Source organism: Schistocerca americana, chromosome 9 (assembly GCF_021461395.2).
Source record: "Schistocerca americana isolate TAMUIC-IGC-003095 chromosome 9, iqSchAmer2.1, whole genome shotgun sequence".
Lineage (NCBI taxonomy): Eukaryota > Metazoa > Arthropoda > Insecta > Orthoptera > Acrididae > Schistocerca > Schistocerca americana.
In genome coordinates this window covers 160,271,294-160,283,606 of record NC_060127.1, presented here as the reverse complement: position 1 = coordinate 160,283,606, position 12,313 = coordinate 160,271,294, and the positions used below count along the sequence as shown (strand labels likewise).

Below are 12,313 nucleotides of genomic sequence, written 5' to 3'. Positions count from 1 at the left end.
AAAGTTTCCCCTTCCTGGGACAATGAATTCACGGTGTTCTTATTTCAATTTCCAGGAGTGTAGAATGGGAGGTGGCAGGATATCAAGACAAGCTCATTAAATGACAATAAGATGAAACATACCAAGAGGAAGATGAATTGGTTGAGGGAAGCACTGTCTGATTAAGCGAGGAGAAGAGTGAGACAGCGTGGAGAGAAACAAAAAGAGGGAGGACAGGAAAAATCGGAGGGGCTTACATTCTAACCAGCCAGCAGCTGGAAGCTGTAGAAGACCAAGATGATATTCATTTTGGATTGCCTTGTGTGTCATTGCCTCCTCTGTGAGACCATAACGCGAACAGCAGAAACAACACAATATCAGAAAGAAAAAACTACTAACGGTTGGGGCAGCAATATAGTCCCTTCCTCTTCTGCAGTTTTCAAGCTCGCCTCTACAGCCATCTTAATCATCTTCTCTTCAGTCGCGCTGGCCAATTCGTCAGCCTTCTGCAGCTCACTATCTGATACTGGCTGTTTTGGAAACAAATCCACTCCTGGTCGCTGCAACCACACGTTGACACGCGTGGGGAAGGGAGCTGTAAGAAGAACCACAATCCTATTTTAGATGGAGTCCTCAGGCATTCTTCACCTCCAGTGGCTACCAAGTTAAATATTAACTATCCACATGACAGAAGATACTAAAAAAACATACATAAATGCTTTCGTTACAAATCTCACATACAAAACTTTTTGAATTCATTCAACACAGTTTCATCGGGTTTAAATGGGGACTAAATTAAAAGCTTTAAATAGGAAAGTATGTTAGAAACTTTCCATTCTGGCATTGCGGGGAAAAAGGAAAATAAAAGCTTACCTTTTAACTCTTACATTAAGATCCATGTTTCTTATGCAGTCAACTGCACAAAGAACTTGATATAATTTTTACCATATTGTATCAATGCAGTATGTTCTGATACACTTGGTCATAAGTACCTGGAGTGCAGTCCCAAGCCCATAAGCTGTAAAGCAAGATCTTCCTCAGATTCTAGTTCTTTAAACAAGACTCCTAAAGCAGCCCAATAGTAGTAGTGTGAACGCCTCAAATCTGGGAGCATTTGTGGCCAACCTTATCTCAATGTTTGTTGTAGATGGAAAAATACGCAATATGCTGGGATGCCATGACGATGAAGCATGAATGTTCAGTGGACATCTTCCAAGATGATCACTCCTTTCTGCAGGCAAATCAGGTACTGTCCATCTGCTGAAACGAATGCATGTGACAGATTGGTTGGTTGGATGGATTAAAAGAGGGAGAAAGGGACCAAACTATGAGGTCATCAGTCCCTTGTTCCGAATAAAACAATGCCACAAGTGTGAGAATAAAATAAACAAGACTGACAACGCAAAACAGAATGAAAGGAAAAACCACAACAACGATGAAGGGCAACAAACATGTAAATGGACAAAAGAGGACAAGAAAACAACACAAATGCAAGAAACGGGATGAAGAGATTAAAACAACAAGGAGATTACCATGGCTGGCTGACCATGAGAATAAAAAAGGAGAAGCCAGCCACTCTGCAACACATTAAAACCTCCAACTTAGAAGCACTAGGGTGGAGGACACAGCGGGACAAAGGACATGCGCTAAAACTTTGATCAAATGATAAAACCCACCCTCACGAACAAAACATAAAAATAAATCAGCCGATGAGGCGTTGTCAGATAATATTAGAAGCAACAAATCCAGTAACCCAACATTTTGTCACTGGGGAGTCAAAGTAGGACAGTACACCAGAATATGGGCCACTGTCAACCGGGCGCCGCATCGACATTCAGGCGGGTCTTCACAGCGCAGGAGGTAACCGTGGGTCACCAAAGTGTGGCCAATGTGGAGCCGGCAGAGGAAAACTGATTCCCTGCGAGAGGCCCACATGGAAGTCTTCCACACATTCGTAGCCTCCTTAATGACACAGTTTTCTGTGAGTACTGTTATGCCATTCCATCTCCCAAACCCGAAAAACCTTGCGGTGCAAATCAGAACGCAGGTCAGATTCAGAGATGCCTGTGAATACACTGCTGCCATCAGGCAAGGAATGCTGCTCAATAAGACCTCTGTGGACCTAGGTGAAGCCCACATGACCATCAGCCATCAAGCTCTCAGTGTAAACCACTTCAGAGCCCCGGAAGGTGTCAAGAATCGAGAGAAGTGACAGCGGAGAGCAGCAGGAGTAAGTGAGTCCTTAGGGTCATGCGAAAGGTCCAAACGAATCTGCAGCCTAGGTGTATACCATGGAGGTGTATGTGGACGGACCTGGATGGGAGGTGGTAAAGGGAAGGACTCCAATTGAGACAGAAGGGATCGTACGCGAATCTCAATCGTTAGCCCTGACCTGGGCCGCTGATGCGGGAGATGAACTGCCGCAGGTGGAAAAAGGAAACAGTAATTAGGATGCCCAGGACAACTACGAATGTGTGCAACATAACTGGCGAGCAGTTGTGCACGTCGGATCTGTAATGGCTGTAATGGAGGGACTCTGGCCTCTACCAGGACACTGGTCACCGGACTCATTCTAAAAGCTTCCGCCGCTAGACGAATGCCACAGTGGTGCACTGGGTTTACACGCACCGCCGAGGGTGCCGCTGAACCATAAACCACACTCCCATAGTCCAGGTGGGATTGAACAACAACTTTGTAGAGCTGCAGCATAGTAGAGCGATCTGCACCCCAGTTGGTGCTGCTCAGGCAGCGAAGGGCACTGAGGTGCTGCCAGCACTTCCGCTTAAGCTGACAAAGATGAGGAAGTCAAGTCAATCGGGCATCGAAAACCAGTCCTAAGAAACAAAGTGTCTCCAATACAGTTAGTGGATCGTCATGAAAGTAAAGTTCTAGTTCTGGATAAACAGTACGACACCAACAGAAGTGCATGACACACGACTTGGGGGCAAAAATCTGGAAGCCTTGGGCTAGAGCCCATGATTGTGGCTTGCGGATGGCTCCCTGTAGGTGCCACTCAGCAACACCAGTACTGGTGGAACACTGCGAAATGCAGAAGTGGTCTGCATACAGAGAGGGTGAGACGGACGGTCCTACAGCTGCTGTTAGAACATTAATGGCCACTGAAAATAGTTATACACAATACAGAGTCCTGCAGGACACCATTCCCCTGGATATGGGGGGAACTATGGGAGGCATCAACTTGGACATGGAAAGTAGGGAGGGACAGGAAATTCTGGATAAAAATCTGGAACGGGCCTCGGAGACCCCACCCGTATAATGTGGCAAGGATATGACGTCGCCAAGTGGTGTCATACATTTTGCGTAGATCAAAAAAGATGGCAAAAAGGTGTTGGTGTCTGGAAAATGCTGTTCGAATGGCAGACTCAAGGGACACTAGATTATCAGCGGAAGGCGCCCTGCCATGGAGCCAGTAGGCCACGTTGACTCCAGGACCCAACCCAAACACCAACACACCATATGTTCTAGCAGCTTACAAAGAATGTTGGCGAGGCTGTTGGGCCGATAGCTATCCACATCAAGTGGGTTTTTACTGGGTTTGAGCACCAAAATGATGGTGCTCTACCACCATTGCAACAGAAAGATGCCATAGCACCATATCTGGTTGAAGATGACAAGGAGATGTTGATTGTAGTCAGACGAGAGATGTTTAATCATCTGACTGTGGATCTGATTCGGCCCAGGAACTGTGTCAGGGCAATGTGCAAGGGTGCTGAGGAGCTCTCACTCCCTAAATGAGATGTTATACGGTTCACTGTGGCATATAGTGAATGAGAGGACTTATTTGCACAGACTTGGGAAGGTGACGTATGGCACCCAATAGTCGACACATACCTCTCTCAACACTCCTGTTTCTGTCGTTTTATAAGCTGGCATACACGGGCACAGAGCTGCTTAAAGGCTACCAGATACTTTAGGAGAGGGTGCTGCTTATGTTGCTGTCGAGCTTGCCGACACACTGTAATTGCCTCGGGGACTTCCGGTGACCACCAAGGGACTGTCTTTCGCCGAGGGCACCCTAAAGAGAGGGGGATCGCAGTTTCTTCCACAGAAACAATTGTGGTAGTCACCTGCTCAACCACCACACCGATGTTACCATGTTTGGGACAGTCAACAGTGACATCAGAGGTGACAGTTTCCCAGTTCGCCTTGTTTAAAGCACATCTGGGCAGGCGTCCGTGGGGCTGACGCTGGGGCAGTGACACGAAGATGGTCGTCCTGTGCTCTCCAGTTGATAGATGAGAGAAGTCCTGGACTGCAAACTGATGAATCAATGGCCGAGTAACTACCTCGAACCACACTGAAATGTGTGGTGGCCCCAGTATTTAAGAGGCAAAGGTCGAACAGAGACAGTAAAGTTTCGACATCTCTGCCTCAGCCAGTAAGCACGGTATCACCCCGCACAGGATTATGGGCGTTAAAATCTCCCAAAAGTAGGAAAGGTTCAGGGAGTTGATCAATCAGTGCAGCTAATACATTCAGGGGTACTGCGCCATCTGGAGGAAGATATACATTGCAGACAGTAATTTCCTGCGTCATCCATATTCTGATAGCCAGAGCTTCAAGAGGGGGTTGAAGAGCTTAAATATGGTCTACAGTCAGAGTTTAGGACATTAACGCAAACACCACCTGACATTCGATTATAGTTGTTACGGCTCCTATAATATCCCTTATAGCCACGGAGGGCAGGGGTCCGTATTGCCAGGAGCCAGGTTTCCTGGAGGGCAATGCAGAAAGCAGGTGTATAGCTTAGCTTAAGAGTTGCTGTAGCTCAACCAGGCGGTGGAAAAAACAGCCGCAATTCCACTGGAGGATGACATCATCGTGAGGTGTGGAACATTCAGTGAGGCAGTTTACGTCTCAGGGTTACCTGCTGCCACCGACTTTATGCCTGAGCAGTCCATATCTATTGTGTCCGAGGATCCAGCGAGATCCAGGTCCTCAGCGGACGCCAGAATCTCCACCCCATCCTCAGGCTTTAAGGTAGCGGTGGTGGGTGGTGTAGGTACCACCTGAAGTTCCTTGTTCCCTGGCTGGGAGGACTTCACTGAATCAATCTCTGTGACTGAGTGTGAGTGTGAAGCCTTATGACCAGCTGCTTTTGGGCTCCTCAGTCACTGGCGGGTGTCATCTTTCACACTAGCAGAAACCTGGGAAGGGAGGGACCGAAGGGACCCCTTCCTAGCGAAAGGAGCGGAGAAGCCATATGCTTCTCTGACACGGAAGTGCGGACTGAAATCCCCGATGGTTGGGGGGGGGGGGGGGGGTGTTGCTCCTGAAGTAGGTGGTGCAGGAGCAACAGGGAGGGAAGTGCCAGCCACCATCAAGGGGGGGGGGGGGGGTGTTGCTCCTGAAGTAGGTGGTGCAGGAGCAACAGGGAGGGAAGTGCCAGCCACCATCAAGGGGGCAGGTGTAGTCTCCCAGTTCTAAGAGGCAACAGGAATTCAAGGAACTGATGGGGCTACAACTGTTCTCGTAGCAGTGGCATATGAGCAGGTCATAGCCACAGGATGTAGGCGCTCAAATTTTCTCTTAGCCTCAGTGTAGATCAGTTGGTCCAGGGTCTTATATTCCATGACTTTCCTCTCTTTCTGTACAATCCTGCAGTCTGGCAAGCAAGGTGAATGATGCTTTCCACAGTTGACACAGATGGGAGGTGGGACACATGGAGCATCGAGATGCGATGGACGTCCACTATCACGACAGGTGGGGCTGGAAGTACAGCGGGAAGCCATATTGCTAAACTTCCAGCACTTAAAGTACTGCATCAGGGGAGGGATATATGGCTTGACGTTACAGCAGTACTCCATCACCTCGACTTTCTCGGGCGATGTGTCACCCTCGAAGGCCAACATGAAGGCATCGGTGGCAACCTGGTTATCCTTCGGACCCCAACAGACGCGCAGGACAAAATAAACACCTCGCCCACTCTAAATTGGTGCGTAGCTCTTCGTCAGGCTGCAAAAGAAGATCCCTCTGGAATATAATACCCTGGACCATATGCAAGCTTTTATGGGCCATGATGGCAACAAACATCCCCCAACTTGTCACAAGCGAGTAATGCCCGTGACTAGGCAGATGATGCTGTTTTGATGAAGACCGACTCTGACCTAATTTTGGACTAGCCCTCCACCTCCCCAAACTTGTCCACCAAATGCTCCACAAAAAACTGACGCTTCATGGACATGAAAGGTTCCCCATCAACTCCCGTACATACGAGGTACAGGGGCGAATAAGCTTCACTTCCATCCTTAGCCTGGCGTTCTTCCCATGGTGTGGCCAGGGAGGGGAATGACTTGGGGTCATATTTCTTATCACTGTAGTTAGACTTTTCCCACTTAGAGACTGCTGGCGGCGGACCACCAGCAAGAGATGACGTACTACGCTTCATGGCGTGTCATCTGCCCTGACGCCACCCTCTCCACCCAGGGGACCTCCCCACAGGCGCCACCCAGCTGCAGCAAAGGCCACCTGGCAGGATGGCCATTGCCGGGAGTCCCGATGCCTCAGGGCGACGGGCATCTACCCCTCAGCATACGTAGGGAGTTAATGACACAGCCATCAGCAGAGCGACCCCTGTGTTGTCAGGGGGCTACAACCAACAGGGTAAATGGTGGCCCCACCACAATGGACTGGCTACCGTGTTGGATATGGGCTGTAAAGAAGTCCACGGTCATCGTCGGCACAGAAAGTGACACTGCGTAGTGCATTGTGGAAAATGCACCCACGAAGATGTCCTCGCCCAAGAGATGGAGAATGGGTGGGATTGGAATGTTACAACGAGAAAGTGGGCTGAAGATCTCAATGCACAATGGACACGATGCACCGTGTAAAGCGCCCTTCCCCAATTGGCTTGCTCATCTGGAAAATTCTGAAAAACGGAGGTCAAACCCTACACGAGACCATCACAGAAAGGCCGAAACATGTGAGACTCCTTTTAGTCGCCTCTTACGACAGGCAGGAATACCTCGGGCCTATTCTAACCACCAGACCGTGTGACAGAAATGCAGCACTGAGTGATGTGTGCATCATGATGTGCTCTAGAGCAGTACAGTACCATAGACGCCAAGTTTGGAAAGAAGCTATCACTGACAGGGTCAAAAGAATTGGGGACGAAGGTCTGGGAGCCCTCGCATGGAAACATGCGAAACATGTGAAACAAGTTATTCATACAAGTGTAATAGTCTCAATTTACTACAAATCTATGCACAAGCACTAACCTTTCCACTACCCTTTCTTCCCCTCAACAGGTGCAAACAGACAGTAAAAACTGTCAAATGTCGTGCGCAAAATTTTGTAATGTGGTCAATGAAGTATGAAGGTGTAATTCAATGTTAGTACACTACTACCAGGTGTTTCACACTTGTGTAAAGATTCAGGCCACCTTGCTAGCTTTATCACAAACAGATTGCTCTCCTTCCAAAATAATACTGAATTATCACCACTTGATACCACAACTATAACTGCTCAACAGCAGCATGTTTCTGGTCATTTTGTAAAGATGCCTTTGGGTACATGTACTACTTAATGACATTTCCAGCCTATTGATCTTGTATAGAATGCCATGGGATGAGATGAACACAACTTGGGACTTACTCAACTCTAATTGGGGGTGTCACTAGGCATTTTCACTTAAGTCTGCACAAATATTCTGATATTCAGATGTCGACTACTGGAAAGTAACAAATATACAGAACAAATTTTAATTTATCACTGAAATGCTCACTCAAATGTAAACTAATTGGTCACCAAGGTAACTGCCAAATACTGCTTTTTACACTTCAGAAGACAAATCTATACAACACAGTAATAAGTATTTTCACATCCAGAACATTTGAAATCCTTCTAAAACATAATATTTTTTTGTTACAGAACACTGCATAAATTATTAGAACATTTAAAACTAATCTTAAAAAAATCTAAAAATTTTCTGAACTGAATCTGATAATTTCAGCATATTATGGTTAAAGAAGTACATTTCTTTAAAACTGAGCATGGTGCTGTACGGGTGCCCACAACATGGTGTTTCCGACAGCACTCTATCCCATAAGGGTGGCCAAGTGTCAACTAGCTGCCTGAAGGTCATTTGACATATCAAGGACACAATTTCAGCACGTAATGTGGAGGTAGGTTCCACTACCAGAGGGCTGCATTTACCCATTTTGTTAACCTGGCAGCAATTGAAAGAAACAGAAGAGAATCACTTGCAGTTTATTCACAGGTGTTTACGAAAGAAGAAGTGGTGTGTAGGTAGGTGACAGAGGGAGAGGTTTTGGATATTTCATACAGAGATTAAGAATCGCAAATGGAAGATCACAGAAAATTCATACTCCCCAGATGAAAGTATAAGTATGAACCACCCACATCAGTGTTTCAGTTGTCAGTAAAATGAATACAGTATAAGCCACTTTTATGTTCCCAGAAATAACATTTTCCTGCTGTTTGCGTTATTTCGTATTGCTCACGATTCTGTACCGTATCCGATTTTGTGTCAACGTGTTTATAATTTTCATGTAATTTTCGCTCTATGAAAAAATGTTCATGGAGAAAAAACTGACGTAAAAATATGCTGGTGGTTAAGTAGTGTTTTTACAAACATTACATGGTTAAGTTTCTTGACACCAGAGTGCTCTACTCAACATATTTAAAGCGGTAAACATGTAGAAGTTTGAACAATTCGTGCCGTGTCTCCTGTCGTTGCAAAACTCTACTCTGCATGGTGGCTGATGGAAATAATTAGGTTCATTTAAATAAAGATATCATGACCAATTACAACCATTTTCAAACTCTCTCTACAGTGCATGCGCAGTTTTGTGATTGTTGTAATCATGTCGCACCTCTGTCAAACCATATTTAGCGTGTTATGTCTTTTGGCCGCTTATAGCACTAGTTGACACCTTCATTCACTTTGCGTTGCTCAGATGTTTTTGGTTTAAGCGCAGTGTCAATTACGTATTTTTCATGCTGAGCAAAACACGTTTCAAGAATTTATAATCTAACACACTTGTCGTACAGGAGTGTGACGATAATATAAGTTAATTGTTTATCCGAAACTACAATAGTGAAGCCTGAGTACATAAAATTTTTCTTTACAAAAAGGGGTTACATTTCCAATTTCAACGAACTATGTCGTCATTTTCAAATGTAAAACATCAGTTGAAGAATATATAATAGGAATTGTGACCATACATCTGCCAACAATTACAAAAATAATGACACCAAGTAACCGAGGAAAAGGTGGCATGATCAAGTCACTACAGGCTGTGTCCATGGTTGTCCAACTGTTCATTCCAAGTCCTAATGCAGAATAGATAAATACTACACTAGGGTAAAAATTGCCAAGGATTCTTGCAAAATGCCAATCCCAAACTTCCCATGAAGCATGGCATTTTGTAATGTGTACAACAATATTTTGGTTGTTAGATGCTATATTGAGACGAAACTTCATTTCTTTGTTATCATACCTTATCGACTATTCTTTTCTACCTAATTTTAAAGCTGTAAACAACGTATACCAGTGTTTTGCCTGTATACCAATGTGATTTGTGTTTAACAATTTCAACTAGAGACTAGTGGCGCCAGCTAGTGCCCATTATTGGACATTATATAGGTCATGCTTTATTTCTTGTGTTTCTATGTTATGTTCACGCCCTCTAGTGGCAGAATGGGTTACCAGGCAAATGGAGCAATGTTACGTTAGCAAGTTAGTAGTGTGTCAGTCATACATGAGAGTACAGCATGTTTTGAGATTCTTTTTTCAGAACATAGTAAAATCATGTGCTGCATTCCATATGGAAGCTTGCTATGCTCAAGACACTTATGGTGAGCTTATCATCTGTGTTTATCTCATGGGAGTTCGCGCCATGATGATGATTACATATGTGTGTTTAATTTTCAGACTTGTGAACTTATATCAGCCACACAATCGTTGTGTCACAGCAGGATACATTGCAGAAGCCACAACAATTTTTACCCTGGTGTAGTTTTTATCTATTCTACATTAGGACATGGAATGAAAGGACGAGCAACATGGGCATAACTTGTAGTGACCTGCTATCATTATTTTTCGTGATTGTTGTTACATATAGGGCACCCCATTGTATTTTTCCACTTTCTGTATGTGCACATAATATGCATCAAAATACTTTCGTCAGCAACTAATAAAAACTACCGATGTAACGGAAACTGGTAACTGTCTGTTCGACACCATTTCATATTTTATATTGACATTTTTGGAAAGCCTGCAGCTGTCATTCGTTATTTAAATAATGAAATACTTTACCAATTACGTAATTCTTCATCCTCTGCACAGTGAGTTTTGAGAATTTTTTCTTGTTATCAAGTGCAAATATTTACATAAGCCATTTGTGTGGTGTTTGCATAATGTTGTTCTCCATCTCTTTATGTGTAGTCATCTTTTTGAGGTTATCCGGTACGGTGCCTCCTCAGTTATGTTGAAAACCCCGTACACACGCAAACTCTCTCACATTGTTTGTGTAATGTACAAAAAATACATACATAAATACAGCACTTGACAATGAGACTAAATTATTGAAATGTCAATTGACACTACAATAGTGAAGCCATAGTGACAGTACATAATATATATATACTTTACAAAAAGGTGTTACATTACCAATTTCAACGAATTACACAGCCATTTTCAAATGTAAAACATCATTTGAAGACTTTATAATCGGAATTGTGACTGTATGCTGGTAGCATTATGACAACAAATGAAATGCAAAGACAACTTAAAAAGAAACTCTGTATGGCATAAATGGTCTGCAGTAAAATGACACGAAACATACTAATTTTCCAACATTACTTTGCATATTTGAGCCATCAAATTGTCAAAAGCCAGTGACTACTGGCGAACAACTTCATTATTACAGTTAGCATTTGTGATTAAATTGCCAAGGTGCAACCTGTTTAGTACTTTACTGGCGATTGCCCTTCGCATTCCACAGTGCTTCCAGGATTAGCATTCAAAAATTTCTCACGATGGAAGGCAATGAAAACTCACCTCCGCCTGTCTGTGCAAACCTCTAATTCCAGCAACCAGTAAGTCCATTACTAAAGAGAGATTAGAAAGTGCATTGATTTCTCAAACCTGTCAATAACTAGGTTTGTACTATATAGTTACACATGAAGCAACATTGTCACTTTTTATATATATTTTTCAAGAAACCATTTTTGCTTCTGCTGTAAAATTTAACGAATGGATTTACGAGGTTTTCATTGCCTACCTTCGATATCAACTTTTAAATATTCCTAAATTTTTTTGTGACTGCAGGCTACTCTATAGAACACATAAAACTCATGGTTTCATAACTTTCATGTTTTCTTTTTATAATTAACTTGTCTATTAAAAAGATCGGTGTTTATATAACATACATACTTTGTGCTTTTAAATGGTGCAAGAATTATATTCCTATCACATTTATGTATTTTGCAATGTCATTTAAAAGCAATATAGAATTATGCCAGTTCACAGCCAAGTAGTGTGCGCGCAAAGCACACACACACACACGCACACACACACACACACACACACACACACACACACACACACACACACACACAAATATATATCCACAGTTTTTCATACATACTTCTGTCATCTTCCTGACTGGACTTGGAAGCTCGCCAGAAAGGAGTAACATCACTTGAGCGAGAGCTGACTCCAGGAAATGGAGGGGGTTGCGAGGCCACGACCAGCTGTGGCCTGTCCCCCACCTGCTGCTGCTGTTGCTGCTGCTGCTGCTGCTGCTGCTGCTGACGGCAGCGGCGCCGGTTACGGCCCTTGGACTTGCCACGTGCATCCTCAGAAGCAGCGTCTGCCTCCTCTGCAGCCAAGTCTCGCTTCGGTGGTAAAGCGTGTAACTCTACTTGGGTCCTGCGCGATTACAAATAAGTTGAGGTAGGAAGGAAACGAGATACCAAAGAAGCAGACAACTGGGAATTGAAGAACCACTGTCCAAGAACATCATTAATAAAAGATATAGGCCAGCTGAGCACACAAAGGGTGTTCCAAAACAATCTTTACAAGTTTCATAATGTATTCTTGGAGAATGGGGATAGTAGAAAGATGTGGCTCTGAGCATAATGTTCTCATACATCTGAAGTATTAGTAAGCATCTGACAGAGTCCAATTTGTGTGCCACCTATAGCACACAAAATGTCTAAGTGATATTCCAGACCCTCCCATGTGTCCAGCCTAGCACGTCCTCATTAATGTGCGCAATTGTCACTCTAATACGAGCTCGCAGTTCCTGCAGGTATTGCACAAGGGTCTGGTAGTTACCAACTTCCA

At 44.2% G+C, this 12,313-nt stretch overlaps 1 protein-coding gene across 1 annotated transcript in view; it reads right to left on the bottom strand.

Moving 5' to 3' along the window:
- LOC124550770 overlaps positions 1-12,313 on the bottom strand; it is a 99,014-nt gene that overhangs the window by 36,662 nt on the left and 50,039 nt on the right. Inside the window, exons 4-5 of the mRNA XM_047125494.1 lie at positions 11,613-11,896; positions 379-574 (exon numbers count right to left, since the gene is read on the bottom strand). Coding sequence (XP_046981450.1) covers positions 379-574; positions 11,613-11,896 — 480 coding nt within the window. The remainder of the gene's footprint in view (positions 1-378; positions 575-11,612; positions 11,897-12,313) is intronic.